The sequence below is a fragment of the Lactuca sativa genome, chromosome 5 (genome assembly GCF_002870075.4).
Source record: "Lactuca sativa cultivar Salinas chromosome 5, Lsat_Salinas_v11, whole genome shotgun sequence".
NCBI lineage: Eukaryota > Viridiplantae > Streptophyta > Magnoliopsida > Asterales > Asteraceae > Lactuca > Lactuca sativa.
Window position 1 is genome coordinate 355603046 of NC_056627.2, and position 27610 is coordinate 355630655.

Genomic DNA, 27610 nt, shown 5'->3' on the forward strand with positions numbered 1-27610 from the left:
AACTGCTTTATTTAATGAAAATCGAGTTTTTGGCCCCTGCCCGACTCAACTCGGCGAGTCAGTATCTGGACTCGGCGAGTCAGTTCGTCAGGCAGAGGGATTTTCGGGTTTTGGCTACTGTTTTGACTTGGATTTGATGCCTAATTTGTTTTTTGAAGTTAAAATCCGATTTTTATCTTAAATTAGTAATTTTCCTTGCCAAAACAATAGATAATTTCAAATCTTTTTAAATATTGGTTGTTTATATGATAAATATGGATTATTTCAAATTATTTGGTAATTATCTAGTGACTAAGATAAGATTAGGTCAAATATAGATAATTAAGAAATTAATTGTTTAATTTGAATTATTTGTTATTTGATCCATTATGTTTTGAAATGTTTCAAAACTTGCCCTCAAGTTTTGGAATTTAAAATTTGACTAAAAGTTTAATTTTGAAATGTTAAATTCTAAAACCCTAGTAATTTGAAAAGTTCAAATCACACCCTTATGGTTTTATTAATTAATTAAAGTGTATAATTAAAAGTGATTTAATAAACCCATAAAGTTTTGGTTTGCATTTAATTAAATTAAAAGTATAATTTTACTAAATTAAACCACCTAGTATTTTAAAAGTGTAAAATACACCCTATATTATATATAACATTAAAAGTCTAGTATTATATATGAGTAACTAGTCAGTCTTACCGTTAGTAGGCCTCATTCACGAAGCTGGTCTATAAGGGGTGTTTAAGGAAATTGCCTATAAAATGGCGATTGAATGGGTATCCACTCTTACCCACCGCACTCTTGACTAGTGGAGGGTCGTTAGCCGAACGGGTAGGATAGGACAGAAACCTTCCATTATAAGTATAATGAAGTACAAAGTAACTAAATGCCTTTTCAAATTCCAAATCATAGTTACTTTAGGAAAAATGTGAAATTGTATGTTAATCCATAGAATTACACTTCGTACCCCTGTCAAACGTTAGTGGAGCGTGTGTAGTTAACTGGCACACTAATTTGGGGATGACATTGGTAGCGAAGGGTGACTCGATGTTTGTCATAGATCAATGGAGCGTGTGTGGCTAACTGGCACATTGATTAGGTGATTGTAGCATTGGGTGCACCACGTGATTCGTATGGTTATTCACACCTTGTTTGTGATCCTCGGCATCCCAGTCACAAATAGTAGGGCATAATCGAGATTAAACATGCCATTGAAAAGTTCAATGAATCTCAAAAGATCTAGGAGTTTCAATTCATTTAAAACTTAATCTTCCTTTTCGTTTTTCATGGTGGAAATTGGTAAATCGTCATTTACCTACCTTCAAATATTGTGCAACTAGATTACGACATCCCTTTTCTAGGTTGTAGAATATTGTGTTGGATCCTAGCTTGATGTTTCATTTGGGTGTTACATCAAGAACTCTAATCAACATAACTTGAATTTTCTCCCGTTTTGTAGATGTCTGAATCTTACAATGGTCTTCCCAAATCCTTTGGAACAAGCTTTCCAAATGAAGATGACATTCCGAGATAGATCAAGGAAATGAGAGTCATGCTTCACTTCCTCCACCTCCTCCAATCGTTCTCCCTGACCCACAAGTTCAAAGGCTTGAAAAGTTCAAGCTCACTCAAGCCCTTTTGGCAAGTAAACACGAAGATGGGAAACCTGTGTGTGCACACGTCTTAGAGATGAAGTCGCACATTGATAGGTTAAGCATGATGGGTGTCGAGATTTCAAGCGAGTTGGCTACTGACTGGGTTCTTCAGTCACTTCCTGAATCATATAGTGAGTTCGTCAGAGAGTACTATATGATGGATCACGATGTGACCCTCATTAATCTCACTTATTTGCTTATAGCTGCTGAATCAGCAATGATTTGGCGTGCTGGTCAAGCAAACTTGTCTGGTGAATCAAACTCCCAAACTTCAATGGACACTGGCAACATTGGAAGTGCAGAAAGAACTAAGTATGTGATTGTCCGATGTGTTGTGCCAAAGGAGTCCATTTGCTTTTATTGCCAAGAGAAGGGGCATTGGAGACGAAGCTGCCCTAACTAACTGAGAGATCTAAGAGATCGGAGAGTCAAGACGTATGGCTCTGCTTCAGGTAAAATCCATTATCTAAGTCTTTTGAGTTCCTATTCTAGATTCTTAATACATGATGTGATAAGATTACATTTTGATGTTTTGTAGGATCGAAGAAAAGAGAGGAAGCTTGAGGGAAGAAGTGAGCTGAATCTAATCATGAAGAAATGGATTTCGATCGCATTACTTGAAGAATGGATTCTTAAGCTACTACTTGGAGTTAGAATAGATTGTTAAGAAATATGTAATAACATAGTTTTTCAGTTGAATTGCATTGTAAGGACAAATTTTTTTTCCGCAATAAAATGAATTTTGATTTTGTCTTATTTATTTATCCTTACGATGGCATGTATAAAAAAAATTGATGTTTGAATGTTTCTATTATTAGCAACAATGAATTTGATTCTAAATTATGTTATTTGTGGACATATCAAAAGTTTACCAAATAAGGAGAGTTTCTCATCACCCAAGTTTCAATTGGACAGAAACTTGGAATCATGCAACGTGTATTGTATGATGAATGAAAAACTTTCACATTTGGGAAATTAAGACTAATTCTTTGACAAAGTGTCAATTGAAGGACGAGGAGATCGAGTACACTAGGTCGTACATTGATCAAGTCTACCACAAGAGTAACAAAGATATTTGTCATGATTTACTAAAGTTTAGTAAATATGGTTATACTTATAAGATTGAGTATAATTCTGAGTTAACTGAAATAGTTTCAATCAATAGCAGAACGAATAAGAAGAATCAAGAAGGCAGAAAGATAAAAGTTTCTCCATTCTAAGAAGAAGGGAGAGTACCTTTTATTGTGTTTTATGATGAAGTCTTAATGATTAAGAACCATATCTCAATTGATCCTCTAAGTGAGTCTTAGTGCATTTGCATGTCTAAGAAGAGGAATCGAGAATTGTAGAAATGGTTAAATCAAAGAGTCAATCATGCTTCGTTCCAATATCAAGTCTTAGAGTCATACTCCAAGATTGTGACATTGAGTGACAAGTCTTAAGTAGGTTTATAACACTCATCAAATGTGGAATTTGGAAAAGTTTTCTTATTCTTGCACATTAGAAATTGGTAAGTTGTGATGTCTTGGATAAGACAAAGACCAACTAGGACCAATTTGTGAAGTGTTTTGTCTTGATAAGAACTACACTAACTCTTGAATATTTGCTTTGTCAAGAAATGTTTCTTGACAAGAGAATCTTATCAAGGAGTCAGTGGGAGTCTCAATGGTCTTGAAAGGTTTCAAGAACAAATCAAGAATATACCTTATCGATCATCACTAGCACACGACTTGAGGTTTGCAACCTATCGTGCTGACATTATTTTGTTTTTGTGCCATTCCAATTGAGTTAATTGCGTATGTGAGTTCTATGAGTTCTCATTTGAATGCATACTAGAGCCTTAGTCGATGGAAAGTACATTGATATGTAAAGACAAGTTACTAAACTACTTTGAAGACATGGTGGGCACTCGTGTTACCATAAGGCAAGAAATCAAGATTAAGAAAGTTCAGTCCATATGAGTTTGGATTTGTCGCAAACCTTGGTTTTGGCAAATTCACATGGATAGGAACTCATACACCATAAAATCTAAGTGTCATAAGATTCCCTCCTTCATGAAAATGACTGTGAGGAAATGCTTTCACTAAAAGAGATTTTAAGAAGATAGCGATTGTGAAAATTGTATCCTCAAAATTCGATTATGGTTACGGCATCCCTTTCCATAGTTCGAATTATGAGATTTGGCAATTAGTTTCAACATTTGGAACTTAGTAACATAAGTTCTGAATTGTTTAAACACACATATGAGCTATCTAAGACAAAAGTGTATAAGGTTAAGAAGCCTAGATAAAGGCTAATCGAAGCATCTGGTATTAGAAATATGAATTTCAGAAATTCAATAGGCATTGTTTTCTGAAAGTTCATTTGTTTTCTGAATACATGTCAAAGCTAGTGGGAGCATAAGTGTTATGCTTATATGATAATAATCATCATGATAGTGGGAGCATAAGTGTTATGCTTGTATGATTATTATGGCGAGTATTGCAAGTTAGCAATATTAATTATAGAAAAACAAAGATTCAATTTGCAAAGTTGCATGGGTTGAAAAGTTGTTTTAATATAATTAAGGGAGAGAATATTATACTTCGTTTCAAAATCTAAAGCTTAGATTGAGAAATTTTAATATTTTCAGTAAAAGGATACATTGTGTGTTCTTAAAATTCGATTATGATTACGGCATCCCTCTTCATAGTTCAAATTGTGAGAACATGACACATAAAATATTATGGCAAAAGATTGGTAAAGTATCATATCTTTATGTAAGACATTATGCATCGTGTCCCATACGCTTCGGGTATAGGATCGATTGCAAATGTTATAACATTTTACCATTCTAAAATTTTATAAATGTCTAGCGCATTAAGAGGGAAAAAGGACTAGAATTGGTTTCGACTAAAATAATTAAACAACTATCAAAGGATGATCCAAAGTTCGCTGAGGATTGGTCGCTTGTGAGTAGTTGGAAGTATGGTATTGGATGGACCATATCGACATTATTATGAATATATAAGATTCTATTCATAATGAGTTGTCATATGGAAAATGTGGAAATGTTTCCATATTGGGAGTTGGATATTGAGATTCTATGCCTAGATTAGAAACTTTTATGCAGGAAGGATGTTCAAATGAATGTACTTTGAATGTGAGACTTCTTGTCTATGGAATTGTCTTGCAACAATTTCTGAGAGAGTACTTTGTAATTTCATTAGCCAAGTCTTGGTGACTTTTGTGCTATGACTTTACGAAAGGATCGTTGCGTAAAATGTTAGAATCTAGCATATTCTAGTAGTGGAAGAACCTTGTGTTCTTACACTAATAATGGGGATTGAGGAATTGTGAAATGAGAATCATTGGAAAAGTTTTCAATTGTTCTATTTCACAAAGCATGGACCATAGGAAACAAAGTGTGCATGCTTAGAGCATGGGACAAATGTTGTTGTAATTCAAGTAATGAGTTGATTATCCGAAACATTAAATGATAAATAATGAGTGATCAATATGGTGGATAAATAGAAGTGTTTTATTTACTCTCACAAGTTTGGGGCCATATAGGATTAAGTATTATTGTCATGTTTCAGTTTGCATGTTTTGACTTCCAGAATAACTAGGTTATTCAAACATCCACAGTCGGTCATACGTTGGGAGTAGGTATGAATAAAGACTGTCATGAATCCGTCTGTAGATTGTCTGAAGTGTTTAGACATGGCACAAGTTTGCTGCAGAGTTCATGAGTGCTTTGATAAGATTAGAGTATTGGATTAAACCCACGCTCACTTGGATCACTTCATAGTTTTATCACGAGTGATTAGTGAGACGATAATATTGTATATTCTTGAAACCGAGACGTGTGAGTTGTTATTTGTTGGTCGGTTACACATTGATAATAAGTAAACGCACCAGTAACTTGGTGTTATAAAACTTATTGTTGTGTGTGATTCGATCAGTAAATGCAAGCGAACATTTGAGTCAAAGTTTATCCATTCCTTTTACCCAAAGTGGGATAAAAGCGATATCATTGGGCCTCTCGATGATTTAGTAATGACACCTAAGCGCTTGGCCAAGCCGAGACTAAGTTGATGTGTTCAATTGTAGTCTGTTATCAGTCGTCATAAATCGGAAGTCGGGAAACAATATAGAGAGAATGATTGAAATTCATGTCTTTTGTCTATACGATATCTTGAGAATGGAGGAATATATAATCCCTTATCTAGAGGACACGCTATCTGATAAGATCAGAGTTGACAGCGGCTTTTGAAAGCTACGATTGCTGATCAGGTTCTGAAGTCATACGGAAAATAGTTATTAGACTTATCCAAGTGGGAGACTGTTGGATTAGTGTCTAAGTCCATAACTATTTTGGTATGTACTTGACCCGATTATGAGCATGGTCCTTTTGGGTTGCCTTCACCATAGCAATATGTAGGATAAATTAAGGAGAGAGAGGTTTATATATGATTTATTAATATATTATGAGAATAATATATTAAAGGATAAATCATATTGTTTAATTAATATTAGTCAATAATTAATTATGAATTAATTTTGTGGCTAAAAGAGATTAATTAAATTTAGGGGACTGGACTGCAATTATTGGATAATTGAGTTATTGGGCTAAGGAATGCTAAAGGAATAAGGGGTGAACGAAATTATGATGGAAGCCCATCATATTTTCGTCCATGGCCTTATCCAGAAGGTTCCATGGGCTGCTTAGAGTTTAAGCTGTCCATTAGGGTTTTGACTGAAACCCTAGCAGCCCACACAAGTATATAAAGGACCCCTTAGGCCCCAAAAACGTGTGGAACTGATTCTCTAGGGTTTCTAGTCGTTTTTGGGCAGCCTCCTTCTTCTCCTGTTCATCCAAGTTGTATATGGTGTTTGTGACTCCATTAGAAGTGCAGCATTTGAGGCACTAAGCTTTTTAAAGCCAATCCAAGCAAGGGATTGATTGTTATTGCTATATAACAATCAAAGGTAATTCTATAAACCTTAATTCAATTTATAATATGTTAGATCTAAGTTTATTAGTCTTGGATTCAAAGCATGTACAATAGAGAAACCTAGATCCAAGCATTAGGGTTTGTATGAGCACATAGGACTGTTTCTTATGCATAAAACCCATCACCTTCGTCTTCGTCTTCTTCATAGAAAACCTTATCTTCTTTTGGAAAACTCTAACAATCATACCAGTAGAAGAGGGAGAAAGAGTGGTCGAGAAACCCATAGTGTCGCAGTCCAGATTTATAGCTCGAGTCGTATTCTCTGGTGAAGGTGGTTTGACAGTGGTTTTCAGATTCGACATAGATAGAGAGGGAGAGGCTGCAAATGACAACCGGGAGGGCGAGCCTTTTGAAAATCCTATTTCCGATGAGAAGGGAGGTGGCTATGACGGTCCAGATCTGTAACACCATCCGATGTTCAGATGGCGTCGTTGAAGGTGGTTAGGGTATGGATGGCTCAGATGGTTTCTAACGGTGGTTCCCAACAAATGTGACAGCGGTTTTCGATCTAAGCATGTTTTTCCAACGTAGGGAGATAGGGTGTGTGGGCGAACGACAAATGATGGTGGTTGGCGGTGCATAGTGGTAACAGTCGTTGATAGTGACAACAAGTGATGGAATTCGATGGTGATGGTGGCAACTATGGGTGTGTTCCCTTCAGTGTGTGTGTGTGTGTGAATAAAACCAGATAGAGACAAGAGGGGGGGATGCCATTTTTTAATTTTTAATTAATTAAAAATATTATGATAAATATAAAAAAATAAAAAAACAAATCTAAGGGGTATAATAGTCTTTTTAAGTTGATAGGGACCAAAACCAATAAAAAGATCTAATTTTGGACCAGTGGTGCACCAACGTTTCGTTTTTGACCAAAAGCACATAAATTTGTCAACCACATGGACCATTTTTGAAATTTTGTCTTTTTAAAAAATGTTTGAATTAGCTTTTGTGGTGGAGATAGTTAATAAGTCAATGAGTTGCTTTTTTTAAGTGTTTGTCTTATACATGTTTTAATGGGTATTTGAATTTTACAACCCAAAAAGTTATAGAAAGTTTTGAAAAGTAAAAAGCCCTATCTTGATATCTTTTTTTTTTTAAACACTCACTAAATTATATTATATTTTTGTTGAAACAAAAATCATAATTTGTTTGATTTTTAATATATGGTAGAGTAAATTACACGAATGGTCCCAATGGTTTGGGGTAATTTGCACGTTTGGCCCCTAACCTATTTTTTTAACTCGAAAAAGTCCCTATTGTTTGTTTTTGTTATGCGTTTGGCCCATATTGTTTGTTTTTGTTACGTGTTTTGTCCCTATCTTACCTAAAAAGACTATTATTTAAATAGGAAAAAAAGTAGGGTAGATAAGGTAAGGTGAGAGGGATGAGGTTGGGGTGTGTTTATTTAAATAAATTAAAAAAATCAATGGCAAAATAGTTTTTTTAGGTAAGACAAGGACCAAGCGCGCAACAAAAACAAACAGCAAGGACCTTCGGAGTTAAAAAAAATAAGTTATTGACCAAACGTGCAAATTACCCTAAAGCATATGGACCATTCGTGTAATTTACTCTATATGATAATAACTAAATTATACTTCTATTTAATAAAATTTAAAACCAATTAAAATGTAAATAATATATTGTTATGAAATGTATCTTGTTGCTTTTTGATGATGAAACCAAATCAAAAGTTGATACGAAATATACATCCGCATATTAAGTACTTGGTTGAAAATAATGTATTAATTCATCCATAGATCGATAGAGAATATGCAAAACACTTTCGTACGCATGACATGGAAGCCCTATTATTGTGATAACCGAGCCATAATTATTATTAATTTATATATAATATAGATTACAGTATACTACAATGATACCATTATGTCTACGATTTTAAAAAAATCAAACAATAAACGTTATACTCTCTTTTTTCTCTTTTGGATTTTTATAATGGTTACCAATGTCAACAATGGTTTCATAATTGTCTAAAAAACTATTTATGCAACTAACAAAGAAATTCATTTGCGACCATCTTCATTTTAATTGTGTTTTTTATACACATCAATCCACATGAAGATTTTTCAACTAAATACTTGGTATGTGGATGTCTTTTTTTTTTTATCAAATTTAATTTAGTTTCATTATAAATAACTAACCATATATTTCATAACAATATATTTTTACATTTTAATCAACTTTTATAGTTTATTAAATAAAAATATATTTAAAAAATTATAAACGTATAATAATCTATTCTCTATGTGATAAAAAAATCAATGATTAAGATTACAATCCATTACATCTATGTTAGAACAACAAGCTTATATTTTTTAGAACAAACTTATATTAAGAAACACACAACAAAATTTGATTGTCTAATCAATAGATCAATGGCTAAGATTAGAAGTAGTTACATTCTTTTCAGAACAACAAGCTTATATTCAAGTGCAAAAATATGAAAATGTCATATTCCGCAATGCTTAGAGTTTTATGGTTTGTAGTCATTTTCACAGTAGAATATGTGGATAAAATTAATGATTTGATTATATACTAACATGTTAATATATTACAAATAAATTGAAGAAAAATATAGAAAATAACATATCATGCCATCACAATCTCTATTCTAATAAATGAATAGTTTTAATATCTTTTTGCCAAGTGTCACTTTAGTACAACTCTTCATTAATATTATGTCATGTGTCATGTAGATATATTAGGCAACTCATTTCAAAATTCAGATTTACATTTTCTAATTATATATTAAATTGGAAGTTATAATAACTTTAAAATTTTGATATATTTCTTAATTAATAATTTATTTAAAATGACTTATTTAAAATAATTGATTAATAATTATAAATTTTTATTATAAAAGTTTAATTAATTTTATAACCGTAATTTCTACAGGCTATAACCTAGTATGGTTATTGAATTTTGTTTGGGTTTCACAATACAATATGTGAGCAATAATCAGCTTGTTCGGTTATGTAGAAATATTACCATATTGACCCAACATGTTCTTATTCTAATAAAAGAATAAGTTTACTTTCATTTTGTCATGTGTCATCTTATTAGGCTTATTAATTAATGTCATGTCACCTGTCAATCTTGATGTTTCATTTCAAATTTCAAATTTCAAATTTCAAATTTTAAATTTTAAAATTTTCATTCTAATTACATTAGAATAAAAAATAAAATAAATTATTAAAGATTATAAGATCACGTATTATTTAAATCAATAATATTGGTAAAAATTATAGAAATGTTAATACTTTAGAACTTTAGAAGAGTTTCTATGATGGTTATAGATTATTTATTCAAATCATTTGCCAAAAGAACCATAAATCATTTATGTATTCAAAATAACAACAAACAAAATTGAATTACTCACAACCATTTTATATTTAATATTGAAAGTACTTAAAATTTATTTGTACATAACCATTTTTATTTATATATAATAATTTGTGTTTTAAAATATTAGATCGTATAATTTTATAAAACATTGAAAAAATTGTCATTAAAGTTAACTTCTCATGTTAAAATGATGATAAATCACCTTTGGTATTTTTGGGATTAAAGCCAAGATAAAAACCCTAAAAAAGATCTATTGTGATTTTAGCCACCAAAATAAGAACACCACCTTGAAAGCGTAGTATTTACAAAAGTCCCTAAGCGGCAAACACTCTGTTTAACAGTGAAAATGAATGTGTATTCATGGTTTCGACTTAGCAAAAAGGGATCTTCATCGCAATCAGCAACGACAACGGCAACAAGCAATCAAAACGATGAAGAACAGTTGTATGGAATCACTGAGGAGTTGATTGATCTCATCAAGTCGTTCACTCTTGAAACATTCAAGAGCTTCAATCTCCAAGGTACTCCCTTCGTCATTCGTACATCGTGGTTTTTATATGTTATTATTTTATGATGATTAATGAGTTGGGGCCTTCTTAGATGAACAAGGAGCCAATGATGGAGCTGAATCAACTTCTGGGAATATACAAAAGGATTTGTCTGATTGGCAAGAGAAACATGCCGTCCTTGTCCTATCAAGGTCCAAGGTTAGGATTTCTTTTTACTTTGTAATTAGGTTTTAGGGTTTTATTTGGTTTATTGAATCCACCTCTTGTTCTTATGCCATTGTCGTAGCCCTAGCGATGAACAATATCTAACCATATGACTAGTAAATTAGGGGGTGTTTGGATTTGCGGATTAAAGTGATTATTGTTGCTTCAAGTATTGGAATCAAATAATTAGATAATCAGATGCAAGAAGAACTTGAGAATAAAGTGTTGAAGTTGGCTCGTTATCAAGTATCTATTTTTATAGAAAATTGAAAGAATTAAGAATCCATGGAGCTTTTCAAGTTAAAATGGATAGAGTAGTAGTATTATAGAGCAGACATTCCTTTGGTGTTTAGTTTGAACATTCTAGGTGTAGTTTTCTTTGCCATTTTAACCTTAAGAAATGGTCAGAGGTGCTCTTATAAATATCAGATTAAAATTGAATCTCCCATTGATGAATTCTATGTGGTGGATTTTCTCTTTATGTTCTTATAATAAATCCAATATTTGTATTCCTGATGAGACAATTTGGGGGAATAGCAACATACTTTACTTTTTTGCTACTAATATGAGCAATGCAGTTTATTTTTTTACTTATATTTACAACATACATATACTTTTACCAATAATAGTAAAAGTAAAAGTAAAAAAATAATTTTGTCATTTACACTACATATAATGGTTTCTCTGACAGGAACTATCACAACTTAGGTTTAGATTATGTCCTCGCTACTTGAAAGAAGGACAATTTTGGAGAATTTATTTTATCCTTGTGAAGAACTATGTTGCAAAGTAAGAAAATCTTTTTTTTTTTTTTAATTTCTAATTCATTTGCAAAGCGATAGAGGTAAGTTGATTGGTATTTTGATAATCAGATATGAGTTACATGCCATACGAATGGAGAAACTTAAACAGATTGCATCAGAGAATAAGAAAAAAGACTCAAATACAAATGGATATGAAGTTGAAATGTTGGAATCAAGAAAGCCTACACATCCGGATCCTACAACTTCCCTTAAATAGAAGGTGAATCATTCCAAAAATCAAAACGGAAACAAGTTCAACGTAGTTGTTAGTTGTTCTTCCATATTCATGAAACATGATTTTTTATGTATTTTTTTTCTTTTGTATATACTTTTTAAGGTTACATCCTCTTGAAAGCATCGTGGTATCTCCCTATGGTTAGCTTTATAAATCATGAAAACTAAACTATACAAGAAGATGGGGACAAAATGGTCATTTTTATGGATTTTAACAGAGCCCAGGGACTAAAATTGCAATAAAAAATGGTCTTAGGGATGGAAAAAGCAAAAAAAAAAAAAAAAAAAAAAACGAAACTATTGAATTGTATTGTATCCATCAAAAGTGTTAAAGTGATTAAACACCAACCACATGGACACAGTTTTTTGTAATTTAGTCAATTTATTCTTCTTTTGTCCCAAACCATGTGTTTTCAATTCTCATCATACCATTAACATTACCATACTATGTATCAACTGTCAAGTTAAGGTTACACTTTTTTCTTTTAAAATAAAGGGGACATCATTTATTATATTTAATATTGATGTTGTATATCACTAGAGCTAATTTATTATCTAAATAAAATATCCTAAAATACAGAGTGTACTAATACTAACAAAAGAAAATAAAAACCAGAAATATACTTTCATAAAGAAAACCTAAATAATCGACTTGAATGGTTATGAACATACAACTTTTATTGCACAAGGTACAAACCATTGTACATGAGAAAGAAAAAAAAAACATTTAATTTTCAGAGGTGGGTTCTTCATCTTCATGATTGAAGTTATCTCAACAATGGAATCTGTAAGTTTTTGGGCATGACATGCAATTGATTTATGGGGGCTATTTTGATTCTCATATGATATAGGGGTTTGAAAAGTTGCACTGAAAGCCAAAGATCGCAGTAAAAGTGTAAAACACTTGTAAAATCATAGTGCAAGTGGTCAGTCAAGTCAGTTTTAATATTTACCACTAAGATTTTAACTTTATCTGCAGCAGTTCATTTCACATGTTTACCTCATCATCACAATCTACATAATAAAATCAAAATTGTGTTTTTTATTTTTGAGGTAACATACTTTCTTTTAATCAGTTAATAACGATTCTTGTGAAATTTTTTTTATATATAGAAACATGCTAATAGTAAAAGATGACAAGTTTTGGATATTATATTCTATAAGAAAATGAATTATATAAGCGGAAGATGTGAACATATTTTGCAGATTGATAGGAAGCATGTCAGAAAATATAAATATTAGAAAGTGAGTATGTGGATGTGATTTAAAATGTTAATAAATTTGAATAGCACATTGATGAATGGACTGTCTACGAAGTCAGAACTGACCGACCATAGGCTTCAGTACCAATAACATCGACACTAGAAGCCCTAAAGTCTAAAGTCTAAACAAAAACACACCGAAAACTGGGCTGTTTCTCGTTTTTTTTTCTTCTGTTAAATATATGTAGTTGATCACATACTTTAGTCGATGTCAAAGAAAAAAAAAAGGTATCCCAGTATGTAAAATAATTTTCTTTTCTATTAAATGGAAGTAACAGAATACATTGTTTAACATACATTATACAGATTTTGACGATTTTTGTGGCGTAAACAATATGTGAAACTATAGATTTTTTTTTTTGTCGATTTTTGTGGTTTAAACAATATATAAAAGCCACCCAAGTTTGATATATTTTTCATATTGACCGTTTTGAGCTGCTAAAGTGGTCACAAATTAAAAACATTGTGAAAATTTAATAGTTTTAGTGAAATATTATTGTAGTCCAAAAACTTCAATAAAGCCGCTCAATTTTTGATAACTTCTTTGTATTGATTTGTGGTAAATCAAAGTGGTCGACCTGAAAAAAAAAAAAAAACTAATGACTTAAAAGTTGGTACATATTTTACGGGTGAATTTTTTTTATATGATTTATCAATAATCATTTAACTTTGTTCACGAAATATCACTAATACTTTAATTTTGGTTAAAAAATTCCACTATTTTTTTGTATATATTTTACCACATATTTTGCCATTGAACTTTTTTATACACATTATACCAATAATCTTACAAAGAACTAAAATAAATGACTATGCTTGGTTTCAAACCCGTGACCTTAAGGGAGGCATTGACTCTACCATTGAACCAATGCGCGATTTAACTCTTTAAGTTTTAAAAGGTTATCAAACTTTTAGTATATAATGTATATAATGTAAATTTCAGATATGTATTTTAGTATCTGTTAGTATTCATTTATTGGTCACTTAATTTTTGGTTTTGTGCTTATTTAATCATTTAACTCTTTTTAAGTTTTAAAAGGTTATCAAACTTTTGGCTTTGTGCTCATTTAGTTATTTAACTTTTGGTTTGGTCACATTTAGTCACCTAACTTTTAAAATTGTGCTCATTTAGTCACTAAACTTTTAAAAAATTTAAAAGTTTTTAAAAGTTAGGTGACTAAATAAGCACAAATCTAAAAGTTAAGTGATCAAACCAAAAATTAAGTGACTAAATGAGCACAAAGTCAAAAGTTTGATGACCTTTTAAAACTTAAAAATAGTTAAGTGACCAAATAGGCACAAAACAAAAAGTTAAGTGATAAAAAATGACCTAAACCCATGTAAATATATAATATTAAATATAAAAAAAAAAATACATATTTATATGTAACAATATGGTTTTAAATGTATAAAAATATGCATTTATGCATAACAATACAATGAAAATTAACTTATTGCTAAATGATACCTTATTTACTGAGTTCTTATAAACTTATACAATAAGCCTTAAATGTTGAATATATATATATATATATATATATATATATATATATATATATATATATATATATATATATATATATATATATATATATAGGGTTAGGTTATTTTGTTTTCACTATCTATTGTGTGCATCTATGATTGATTCTGGACCAATCATTTTACTATTTTAAGAAAGTAATTAATGCATATTACATGTTGAATATATAATGAATATTAATTACATCTTTAGCATTTAATATGCATTAATTATTTTCTTAAAATAGCTAAAATGATTGGTCCAGAATTAATCATATATACACACAATAAATAGTGAAAACATTTGAACCTAACTCTCTCTCTCTCTCTCTCTCTCTCTCTCTCTATATATATATATATATATATATATATATATATATATATATATATATATATATATATATATATATATATATGTGTGTGTGTGTGTGTTATGTAAAATTGTACTTTTCTACATGCAGAAACATATGATTAATGGGTATACGGGCCTACCCTACCATAGGGTGATAACACATGAAGCATATACAACAGTATCAGGTCATTATGATTTTAAAAAAGGACACAATTTATGAAATCACATGTGATTTATTGTTCTGATTTTCACAGGTTCCCATTTTCATCAAGCAAGACAAGAGCTAAACCTGGGTATGCCAGTACATCCCTTTAAATATTACACCGTGAAACGAAAATAACAAGAATTTATCCTTCTTTTCATGTGAATATTTGGTTGTAACAATAATAATGTATACCCCAATTAAAAATTCTTGTAATAATACATACCCTCATAAAAAAAAAAATCTTTTAATAAATACATTACCATTACCTTAAATCTTTAATAGTAGTACATTACCTAACAAAATCTTCTTTTTGAATCAATAGTGTTTTGTAAAAAGAATAGTTGACATTAACCCTTAAAAATCTTGTCACAATACATACTCTGATCGAAATTTTGTTTATATATTGTATTTGATTATAGCAAAAGGGTACACATCTTTAATTCATTTAGTACCCATTGGTGCAAAATACTCTCACATGAGCTTTAAAGAAATCTTGAAAAATAACAACATGAAACTCTGGCAATTATTTATTATTACTTGCAAATCTAGACAAACATGGAACAATTAAGCCTAAAAAGTTACAATTTTTCTTCTTCCCATTCTACCCTAAAGGTTAGTGTGTAATTCAATCATTAAACTACACAACTTTTCAATTTTTTCCTTTACATTTCACTAGCAAACCAAAGGGTATAAGCGGAATTACACCAATGCCCTCTAATATATATCCATCCTCCTTCCTTATTGGGATTGTACTTGTACCCACTCATATCGTCCTCCAAGCGGCTTTTCATTCACTATGTCAAAGTTGTACCTTCATAAACATCAGAACAAAAAAAAATTATAGCCAATAAATAAAGAACTAAATGCATAAAATAGCAACTTACTTTATTTATTTTTGAAAGTATGTTGCTATTTCTTGCATTTAAAAATTAGGGTTAAGAAGATGATGTGTACTTGTCAGCAAACCGTCTTTGTTGTTCCTGGTCATGACGGGTAAAGAACTCCTCAATCTCCTGTGCCAAAGGCATTGAATTCTGGGATGTTCTAGAAGCTTCTAGATTCATGGATCGTGTGCTAGAACCAGGGGTATAAATGTCATATATGTCCTTTATCAAGCTACAAGGAGTGCTTTCTCGGGTGCTCCTGTAATTGGTAAAACAAACCATCATTTTTCAAAGCAAAAAATTTAACACCGTGTTTGACTATTTGTCAAATATAGCATCCATTTGACCATTTGTTGTAATAAAGATAATGGGCAAATTTGTAATATAAGCTAGATATTATTTCTAAAAATGGCAAGTCATGGATTTTGCATGGATTTGAAAGGACCAATTTATGCACTAATATGACAAAATGAATTCATGGGATACATTTAAAAAACTTTTACTTTTTATTTTATTATTTTCTTACATTACTACAAAAAATAAATTCAGGGTATGGAAAGTGGACCATGTAGGCTGGTTTTTTCAACAAGATTACAATTTTAATTGGGGGTGGGTGGGGGGGTCACATACCATATCTATGATGAAGAAGTTTTATTTTATTTTTTATAAAAAAAATATATATATATGACAGTGGAAGTTAAAGATCCAAATATCCAATTATTGTCCTTTGTTTCTGTACTATTCACTAACATATGAAAAAAAAAAAAAAAACAACTTATGTGGCCCCCTCCTTCATGAATGCTATTAAAGTCGATGTTTGTGTATGCCTCTAAAGTCTAAACTAGTAAACCAAAAGTTGGACAAAAACCGGTTACTATTTTTGTTCATGGAAGTAAATAAGAAGTTTTTATAACTTATAAATACTATTTATTACCTGAACTTAAAACAGCTGATTATCTGATTCTCTGATTATTCAAGTCACAATAATCACTTGAAAAAAAATACATAAATCCAAACACCCATAAAACAGCATAAATGGCACATTCTAATCTTAAAAAAGACTGAATCTTTCCTAATAACACACAAGAACTAGACCTATCAAAGAAGATAGCTTGATATGGAAAGAGAAAACAGTTGATAATAAATGGGACCATGTGGGTCTCATAATATCTGAGTAACGCCTCTGATTATTTAATACAGGGTAACATTTCTGATTTCACCACCTATTTATAAAAAATAAAATAAATAAAAAAAAGAAGCTAGAGGCCTATTGAAGGAAGTCTTTTTCACCACTCACTATCCAATTTTGTAGTTTTGTGTAGTGTAAAGTTAAAGATTTTAATAGAAAACAATAATGGGTGTGGTTATCCTATGTTGGAAAACATGGGTCCACTCCACTACTGTAATAAGTGATTGTGATCGGTTATCATTTATCATCATTAGTGATTTTGGTTTAATGTTCATATTATAAAAAGAAACAACGTCAAATCTTGGCTTTATTGATAATGAATAAAAATAGATAAGGGATGATGAGAAAACATCTTATCTGTCTATAGGCCCACTAAATCAAAATTCAAAGCTTAGATCATTTCACTTTTGTATTTTACCTTATCAATTATTTTAGCATGTTTTTCACCAAGATTTTCGACTTATATTTGAGAAAAGAAAAAAAAATTCAAGAAACACAAATTGAAAAGAAGTCGTGTTATGGAAAATACATAGGGTGGTCATGAAGACACGTTTACTAGCATATTTGTCTTGGATGAAAGAAAGGAAAGTGGTACCCCACATGATGAAATGGAAAAGGGAAGAAGCCCTTTCTCAACATAAGAACATGAAAGTGTCTCCAAATGGATTAATTTTACAAATATCTACTCCAAAAGAGAAGAAAGAACCCTAATAATTCCAAAATAAATCAAGCACATTGAAACTTAGAGTGAAAACAACCCCTATTTCTTATTTTTGTCAAGCATGTACCAAATTAAGACTAGAAAACAATCATATAGCAATTATACAAACACATATAGCGAAATATATAAACTAATTGCTATCCCCACATTGGTTCTTTCACTGCAAACAATATATAAATCTAGTGTGCTTCATATGATAAAAAAAAAACTAGCAAGTTAAAGGAAAAAAAAAAGGAAGTAAAATGAAGGTTGAAATTCCATATATTTGTTCATATAATCAAGAAATAACAAAATTAAGTATCAGTTATTGCAAAAGCCAGAGCATTTTCGTGTAAAAGGAAGTTGTAATTTTGATATAAAGTTGAAGGAAGTATACCTTTCTCTGCCATCAAAATCAATATTATTTTCTCCAAAATGACAAGACTCCTCTGTTTCTTCACCTGCTTTAATTTGAGTGTCTAATGAACCCGACCCGACAGAACCAGAAACACCTGAAGAAATCGTGAGAAGATTAGGGTTAGGGTTTTGTTGCCTGCAGCATGTTAGTTGTTGAAACGGTGGTTTCTCTAGCCGCCGGCTGCGTAGCTGGAGATAAGACAATTCACTGTCTTGTTCCGCCGCTGGCGACTCTGGCGGTGTAGCAGTTGATTTCGTAGCTCGAAGTTTCTGCAACGCTAGGGTTTTGGCTCGCGTTCGGACGCCAAGAGACGACTGCGAAACATCCATTACGGCCACCACGTCTCCGGTCAAATTAGCTTTCCTCATGTACCTTCCCATCACTTAATTCTCACTTCACTGATGCTCTATTTTTATTACCATAAAACACAACCTCGTAAATTCTTCACGGCGTTGAATATGGAGAGAGGTGAAGAAAAAGATGGTGTTTGAGAGAGAGAGAGAGAGAGAGAGAGAGAGAGAGAGGTTTGAAATGGGGGGAAAGATTTGTATGTATAAAGTTAGGGTTGGCGTCAAGATGAACAGCAACTTTGAGAGTATTTGTAGTACACCTTTTTCTTTATATTCTGTTCCAAATTTATTTTTTGTTTTTTCACTTGTTATTATATTTTAAAAAATGTTTTATTATGAGGTGCTTGGTCGGTTAATGACGTGTTAATTTTGCATTTTTCTTATTTTATATCTAGCCCTAAATATTTATGCAAGTATTTGCATTTAGCTTCATTATTTTTTATTTTATTTCTTATTTGTCATTATTTTTTGAAAAAATTTCATTTTAGTTGTTGGCTAATCACAAATAGATATTTTAAAACGTAATAATTTAAAATGAAAAACGAAAAAAAAAAAACGAAGCAAGAGTCGTAACTACGACTTATCCTTGATTGGCGTGGCGTGTTAGCCAATTAACCAATGACTCTCATTTTTCTATTATCAGTGTTTGTTGTATTTAATTTACGCATGTATTTTAAAATGAAGAAAAAAATACTTAGTGTAAGTTTCGAGTCCGAGACATCTAATAAATGATGTGACATGTTAATATTTGAGCAACAAAAAAACCATTTCTTTGGTTTCTCAATAAATATGTCATTATAAATATTTGGTTTCTCAACAAATATATCACCATAATTAACCAATTGTTTCTTAGATGAGTTACAAATCAATTAACAATTTTGATTTGCTTAAATATTAGCATGTCATATTGTATATTAGATGTCACAGACTCAAGACTTAAACTAGTTTTTTTCCCTCCATTTTAAAATGCAATTGTATATTAAATACAACAAACACTGATAATGCAATCAAGGATAATTCGTATTTACGATTCTTACCTTCGTTTTTTTGTAACATCTCGATATTGAGGTATTTTCTTTTTAAACCCTAAGTATGAGAATTTATTTCATTTTAGACCTTGGATGTGAATTAATTGTTAAATTGGACCCAAATGGTATTTTCATAATTTTTGGGAGCTGGGCACAAACGTTGGGCGTAAGTGGCTAGAGTGCAAACCCTATTATTTAGGGTTTGGACCCTATTTAAGCATCATTATGGACCCAAGACCTTTCCTTTTCATCAACCTCCATACCCTAGAAGATATCCCACGAAACCCTAGCCCTCTTTTGAGTGTTGTTGAGCCTTATAGTGATCTTTTGGTGCTTTTAGGTGGTTTTTCGTGGTGAAGGGAGTTCCTTAAAGATAGAGTGGCCCATTCAAGTCCTTGGATCCAGATTTTGCACCTTCTTTTGTATCTATAGGATGTATCAAGTTCACACCCTGAAGGTCTTTGTTCTAGATCTCAATATGTCCATGTTTATTCACTTTTTGTACCAAAACCTTGGTCTTATGGAGTATGGACTACTCCATACCATTTGAGCTGTCCTTTTGGGCATTTACGAGTGTATGAAGTCATAAAAATAAGATCTTGGGGGTTGAGGTTCACCAATGCTTGAGTTGTTGGCCTTTTTATGTAGTTTTGGACCTAGGGTTTAGTATTGGGTCCTTTTTAGCCATGCAAGTGAGTAAAGTTGTCAGCTTTATGGTTTAAGACCTTATTTAGTAGTAGATCTGAGGTTTAGACGTTAAGGTATTAAGGGATTAAGACCCTAGGTTAGCTTTTGGGACTCTGGCCAATACGTCGGGCGCACTCCTTAGTACGTTGTGCGAACTAGATCAGCAGCCTGCTTCTGGGTCAACGTGCATACGCGGGGCGTATGTGTTGGGTACGCGGGGCGTACGCCAAGTTGTTGGCCTCCTTTGATTGTGGGTCACTTTTGGGCTATAGGATTTTGGGCCTTGAATATCTTATGGACTTGGGCCATTTTAGAGCCTTAAGTGCTACTTAGTTTGGGACATTTGAGGAAGGGTAAAATGGTCTTTTACCCTTGGAGTCGATAATTGTGAATTAAAGTCTCGGTTATGGTTTATGACCTAAATATTAACTAGGGCTTTATTTGGTCATATTTAGTGTAGAGATCTCCTCCTAGTGATTGGCGGGTCGAAGGCACCAATGTCGGTCCATGGATCATTGTTATTTGTATGCCAGTTGTCTGTGTGACTCTTGCATGTGTTGTATGTGTTTGTATGTATACAAACACGTACAACACATGTTAATGATAAGGCCTGATGAGTATGTTGGGCGGGGCCCTTCACATGTTACTGACAGATCTGTATCGGGCGAGGCCCAATAAATATCAGGTGATGCCCGATGCCAAGCGGGGGCCTGATAAATGACGGGTAAGGCCCAATATATGCTTGAAATGTATGGTATGTTGTATTTTGAGGAACTCACTAAACTTTGTGCTTGTGGTTTTCAATTTATGTTTCAGGTACCTCCGAATCGAATGAGAAGAGCTCAGGATGATCGCATTGCACACACCATGATTTTTCTACTTATTGACTCTAATGTACTTTTGGGATGTTATATGGTTTACTCTGAATATTTTATGGTTTTGACAAACATGTTTGATTAATGGTTTATTTACTATAAAAACAAAAAAAAATTGGTTATGAGTTTTGGGACGTTACAAGTTAGTATCAGAGCCTTGGTTTGAGGGATTCGGGCATACTCTTGAACGTGCCTGAACTCAAACTAAGGATTTGGTAGATTTGTCATAAAAGAAATGTTTAACTAAAGTATTCTTTAATAAAAGAAAAGGCCATGGTTGTAACGCCCGTAGATCTGGGCTAGTCAATTTAGAGGCAATAGGGGTTGAAAACGACTTTTTGACAAAAGATTATTTAGAATAAATAATCTTAACCAAGTTGTGGAATATGTCACAAGGTTTCCGTACATATAAGTAACGCCGAAATCTGAGTTATAACGAAGAAGTTACGGCCCGTCGAAGTTTTACGGCAAAACCGGCACGACACCAGGAATCGTAAATAGTGAATTTATGATAGAGCGAGATTTAGCCTTAGCAATCTAAACAAAAGTTGTAGAATATGTTAAACTAAGAGCGTCGATAAAAAGAACGCCCAAATCTGACTTCGTATGAGGAAGTTATGATTTTTCTAAGATTCGGCTTAGCAGTGCACGGCCCGAAACCCGAATTTTAGTTCGAGCGGTTTTTGGCTTACGCGACCTAAATGAGAGTTGAAGATCTCATTAATAGGAACTCAACGGTAAAAAGATGGATGAAAACGGAGTTCGTATGAAGGAGTTACGAATTCTTCGCGGTCATTTAACAGTCTAAACGCCTCCTACTGTTAAATTTGAGATCGGTCGAGAATTAGCCGATGAAGTCTAAATGAAAGTTGTAGATCTTGTTTTTACCTACGCGTGGAAAAAAGAACGTTGAAAACGGAGCTCGTATGCGAAAGTTACGGGGTTTAGAAGTCGGCAGGGTGCTGCTGCAAAAGGGGTGACGTGGCTGAATATGGGCCAAGGCTTTCTCCCCAAGGAAAGCCATCAGATGATGACACGTGGCACTGACTCGGCGAGTCAGTGAACCGAATCGGCGAGTCCGTCAGGATTTCACCCTATAAATAGAAGAGTCAGGTCCTCTCATTTCTCACACCTTTCCCCACTTCTTTCTCTCTCTACACTCTCTCTAGCCTATCCTAACCCCCCAAAGCCTAGGGTAACTCCCTAGCACGAGGCGGAAGCCCCGGAGCGCCCGACGGCTCCGAGAAAAGAGCCTTTCGGCTCGGGAACGCTGCTCCAGCGAAGCCCGGTTTTCGAGAAAACTCGCTGTAAGTGAGCTACGCCTAACCCATATTTAGTATAGCTTATGTTTTAATATAGTAACATTATTAGGAACTTATAATGAGTATTTGGGCTATTATTATGAGTTATATTGAGTGTTATTTAACGCTTATATAATAATAATAATAGTCAGACTATTAGTTTGTCGCAGTTATCGTTGGACTAAACCCTAGTGGTATTGATACCAGGTTTTATCGAAGGAAATTGTTTTGAGAGTATCGAAGCGCTGTTCGAGTGTTGAGTCACCACCTACTCAAGTGAGTGCATAGTCCCTTTCATCTTACACATAGATATGAAGTATTTTATATAAACTACGTGCTATGTGTGCATATTATCTGAATACTTGTTGTCTATGCTGGTTGAACATTTTATACATGTTTTAAAGAATTTAAACTGTATACGTATTTTATATATACGAATATGTTGGGTATGAGATGGGTAGATGAATGATGAGAGATAGAAGATGACGTGAGTATACATTGACAACTATAGACTTAGTGCCTATGGGACAAACACCGGTAGCTATGGAATTAGTACCTTTTAGACGTTGGTAGCTATGGATTTAGTACCTGTTGGGAATTGGTAGCTATGGACTTAGTACCTATTAGTTAGACATTGGTAGCTAAGGATTTAGTACCTATAGGAATTGGTAGCTATGGACTTAGTACCTGTTGAACATTGGTAGCTATGGACTTAGTACCTATTAAATAAAGACTGGTAGCTATGGATTTAGTACCCGATGAATAGACTATAGCAGCTATGGAATTAGTGCTTTATGTACGAACATTGGCAGCTATGGATTTAGTGCCAGTCCTATAACCCTGGAAGTAAGGGACTTCGGAATAAACGAATGCAGGATAGATGACTCTTAGGTTAAATCCTTAAAGAGTAAAGAAGATAATGGGGATGGGTAATTGGGTTGATTGTTTGATTGAACATAATAATTATATTATTGTGGGTTGAAAACCCTATGTACTCACCAGGTTTCCCAACCTGACCCACTCAGTTTATGTATATCACAGGTGACGAAGTGAAGTGACATTACACTGAGAGATTTAAAAGAGATGTAGATCACTAGTGTAAATCATTGTAAGTTCTGTTTATGCTTATGTTTCGGTATTAACGATGACATCCCAAACATTTTAAAATGAAATAAATACGTTTCTTCGAAAATGTTTTAATAACGTATTTACCATGTTTTTCTGGGAACAAATTCCGCAACCTTTTTATAAAACGAAGTACTATGATTTTTATAAAGCATAAACAAAATCAGTCTTTTCTGGCCGTGATTTTGGGGATGTCACAATGGTGCATGTAATCGACCAAGCCCAAGTAAGTTTTCCCAAAATACTTATACACGTTCTTGTGATATGCTTTGAATTGTTAATATATGAATCACATGCTAGATTAGGGCTAAGGATATGCTCAGGCTTGCATGATAGAGTGCTAGGAGAGATGCATTTATATGCCCACTGTATAAGCGAATACGCTAAGTTACATATAACTTAGATTAGATAATTTTAGAAGGTTAGGTTTAACCCTATTGCACAGTTCTTGTTTGAGTCCAACCGTTGTCGTTTGAGACATTTCATTCAAAGATTTATCTGGTGTCGGTGGTGATATGGGCATATTTAGTTATAAAATCCATGCATTATCTTAATACTTTATGTTGATTTTATCTTAAATAATGAACCAAAGGTGCTTAATTAGCTTAAATATTTCATTTTCAGCAACAAAGACATGCTCGGATGGAAAAGGAATCATAACTGGCGATTGGACGCTTGGATCTTGGATTTTGAAGAAAGAAGGACGTTGCTGGACAGCTTGACCCCTTGTCAGTGTTTTGGCCATATCTCATAAACCGTAACTCCGAATGACGAGATTCAAAATGTTATGAAAAGTAGACACAATTTCGGATGAATTTCATGTTTTGAGAGAATGCTGATTCGAAACGTACTCGGCGAGTAGGGTCGATTACTCGGCGAGTTGTATCGAACTTTCGCGATTCTGGACGCGCTGACTTGCCGTACACGGGTTTTAAGTGATGTACTCGGCGAGTAGGTCACTGGACTCACCGAGTAGCCTTTTTTTTGTGAAAATCTATATAAAGGGACTTTCAGATCGACACCCTAGCATGGAGAGAAACCCTAGGAGGCTGAGAAACGATTGGAAGTGCTGCTAGGTCGTGAGGAACTGAAGAATCAACCCTACATTCAGTTGTGAAGAGAATCAAGACAATTTTGGTTTATTCTTAGTAACTTTTTGATTTGAATCATGTTTACATACTTTGATTTCGTTTTTGAGTTTATGTTTACTGCAATCATGAGCTAAAAACTTATTCTTCTGTGAGGGTAGACAATTTTGTGAACATGGATTGATTATTTGAGTATGATTAATTTTAATTGGTAATTATGTTTAGTTGAGCTTGTTAAAGAACTTTATGTGTTGACAATAACTATTCTTCTGTTAATAAATCAGTAATTAAGTTGTATGAACATCTCTTAGTTATTAATTTCATATGATTTATTGTGACCACATAGTTGTATGTCTAGGAATAACGAACGTGAAACTAGAATTAACTAGAACATAGGTAAGTTAATGTGTAAGCTTGTTGGATGAACATCGACAAGAGGTTAATTGAAGGGCCAATTTAGTTAACCACTACAAGTCTTACTTAACCCGAATCAATAATCTAGGAAACCCGTTAATTTAGACAACTGGCCATTGCTTGAGTTAATTTGTTTTCTAAGAATTAGGAATAGCGAACGTGAACCTAATTATCTTAATCGGTAACCAATGAAGAATTAATCCGATACATTAAAATCATCCATGGGAACAAATGAGTCGTACCTAAACAGAAGTCCTCTTTACTATTGAATTTAGTTAGTATTTAATTGTTTTAGTTGCTAGTTAGGTAATTTGTGTGTTGGTTATTCTAATTAAGTTTCTAGTCTTGTAAAACTAGAGAAAACCCCCTTTTTGTTATTTGTTTTATTTAGATAATATTAGCATTTATTTTAATTGTTTACCGTTCCCTGTGTTCGATACCCTACTTGCTTGAACTATATTACTAATCGATAGGTACACTGCCTTTCGTGTTTTTATTTTGTGTCTAAGTTAGTAGGATTAAAACTAGTTGGTTTTACACACATCAGTGGTATGTAATTGTACTCGTAAGCTAGTTAGTGGGTGTTAGGGGGAGTTCCTTCTGTAGCTGATAGCAGGGGTGGTGTGGTGGTAGCCCTAGGAAAACCTAAGAGGTAATTTGGTGCCAAGAGCCTTGTTTTGATAGGGATTGTTTGGATTGATATGGAAGTAACTTGGTGGATTCGGGGCGATCCTTAAGGAAAGTATGGATATATGTGGAAAGTAGTATAGGCTCGTACTACTGGAAGCAGAGGATCCGTACTTGAGTCAAGGAAACTCACAATGATACAATAGGGTCCTTCACCCCGTAGAAGTCTGGTGCCCCGCATCCCCTGAAATCCTTGAAGGAGAGCGTACAAGTCCCATATTGGCTAGGTGTCATGTCACTCTTGAATGCCCTAAGGCGGTCCTCGATCATCTCAATGATGCCTTCCTTGATCGACCCGAAAATAATCGGGGTCACTTCAAGGATGCCTCTCGTAATCTCGGATGCAATGAATTCGCACAATCCATCATCAATCGGCTCGGAACCCGTACCCAAAACAGACCCAAACCCTGATCCCCCTGCTCCATGACGTTTCATCACCATTCTAAAACAAACCACACAATCTTCAGAGTCATACATAATATCGAGAGACCTCATGCACACTACAAATTCCCTGGTTTAATCTTAGCTCTCCTTGAATCGAGTACGGATCCTCTGCTTTCAGTAGTATGGGCCTATACTACCTTCCACATCTATCCCTACTTTCCTTAAGGATTGCCTTGACTTCACTAAGTCCCTTTCACTATTACTGCTCTCCACACTAATCTTATCCTAGGCTTGCCCTAGGGTAATCTCCGACCCACTCTCCGCCATCAGCTGCATAAGAAGTCCCTGTTATCTCTCCCTAAATAGCTCGCAAATACCATTACAGATTACTAAGACCAGATAATTCTTCGAATGAGAGGTCCTAACCTACAACGGTTGGACTCAAACAAGAGCTGCGAAATAGGGCTAGACCTAACCTCCTGAAATTATTTAGTCCTTGTAATATGTAACTTAATGTATTCATTTACTAGTTAATTAAAGATAACTAGAACTCATATAAGCACAAAGCAAGCAACATTCGAGCATTGAGTAACCAAAACCAAGCATATCCCAAATAGGCCATCATATCACTGAATAATCGGTACTAGCATGCAATTCAATAAGCACATACAGTAGGCATACAAGGCATCCTTCCTAGATCCTTAGCTGTAACATCCCAAATTTCAAGACCAAAAATTTTGTTTTTTTTTTAATTAAGTAACTTAGAAAACAGTTTACTGAAAAGCATCATCGATTCATTTCATAAAACCATAGTCATGTGTTTCAAAACCATGTCATCAAGTTATAATAATGTCCGAGTACAATCCCAAGAATCTCATAAAGTGGAAATCATGTGTGTGTGATGCGATGCTACCATGTCGACTCCTTCCCCTTCGAAGAAGAGGTACCTGAAAACAAAACTGAAAACTGTAAGCACAAAGCTTAGTGAGTTCCCCCATCATACCACATACCATATAACAAACATACTGTCGGGCAATTCTGGGGTGCCCACCCTACCCTGTCTGGCAATTCTGGGGTGCCGACGTACCCTGTTTGGCAATTTTTGGGTGCCGACCTACCCCGTCTAGCAATTATGGGGTGCCGACCTACCCTCCGATTCATCTCAACCGGCTACGGGGACTATTTCACCACTACCCCTACCACATAATAACATAGCATAAACATAATGTCAAGCATATCTGGGGTGCTGTCTACCCATTCGGTATCTCTCGACCAGTAACTGGGGGCTGTTCCCCTTGCTATCTACTATCACCTAACATCATATCATGGTAGTGATGGGTTTTGGTCATAAGACATCCTATATGCTCATACAAACCCTAATGCTTGGAT

The 27610-nt window shown here is 33.5% G+C and overlaps 2 protein-coding genes across 2 annotated transcripts; one reads left to right on the top strand and one right to left on the bottom strand.

Moving 5' to 3' along the window:
* The first annotated feature begins 10253 nt into the window (after positions 1-10253).
* Positions 10254-11877, top strand: LOC111903513 (uncharacterized). Its single transcript, XM_023899280.3, has 4 exons — positions 10254-10525; positions 10605-10711; positions 11409-11506; positions 11590-11877. Exons 1-4 carry the CDS (start codon positions 10351-10353, stop codon positions 11735-11737), a joined length of 528 nt encoding a protein of 175 aa, XP_023755048.1. The 5' UTR covers positions 10254-10350; the 3' UTR covers positions 11738-11877.
* A 3715-nt stretch (positions 11878-15592) lies between these two features.
* LOC111903512 (cyclin-dependent kinase inhibitor 3) lies at positions 15593-18856 on the bottom strand. Its single transcript, XM_023899279.3, has 3 exons — positions 18262-18856; positions 16046-16234; positions 15593-15902 (listed from the first exon to the last, which is right to left on the bottom strand). Exons 1-3 carry the CDS (start codon positions 18660-18662, stop codon positions 15830-15832), a joined length of 663 nt encoding a protein of 220 aa, XP_023755047.2. The 5' UTR covers positions 18663-18856; the 3' UTR covers positions 15593-15829.
* Between the last annotated feature and the right edge of the window lie 8754 nt (positions 18857-27610).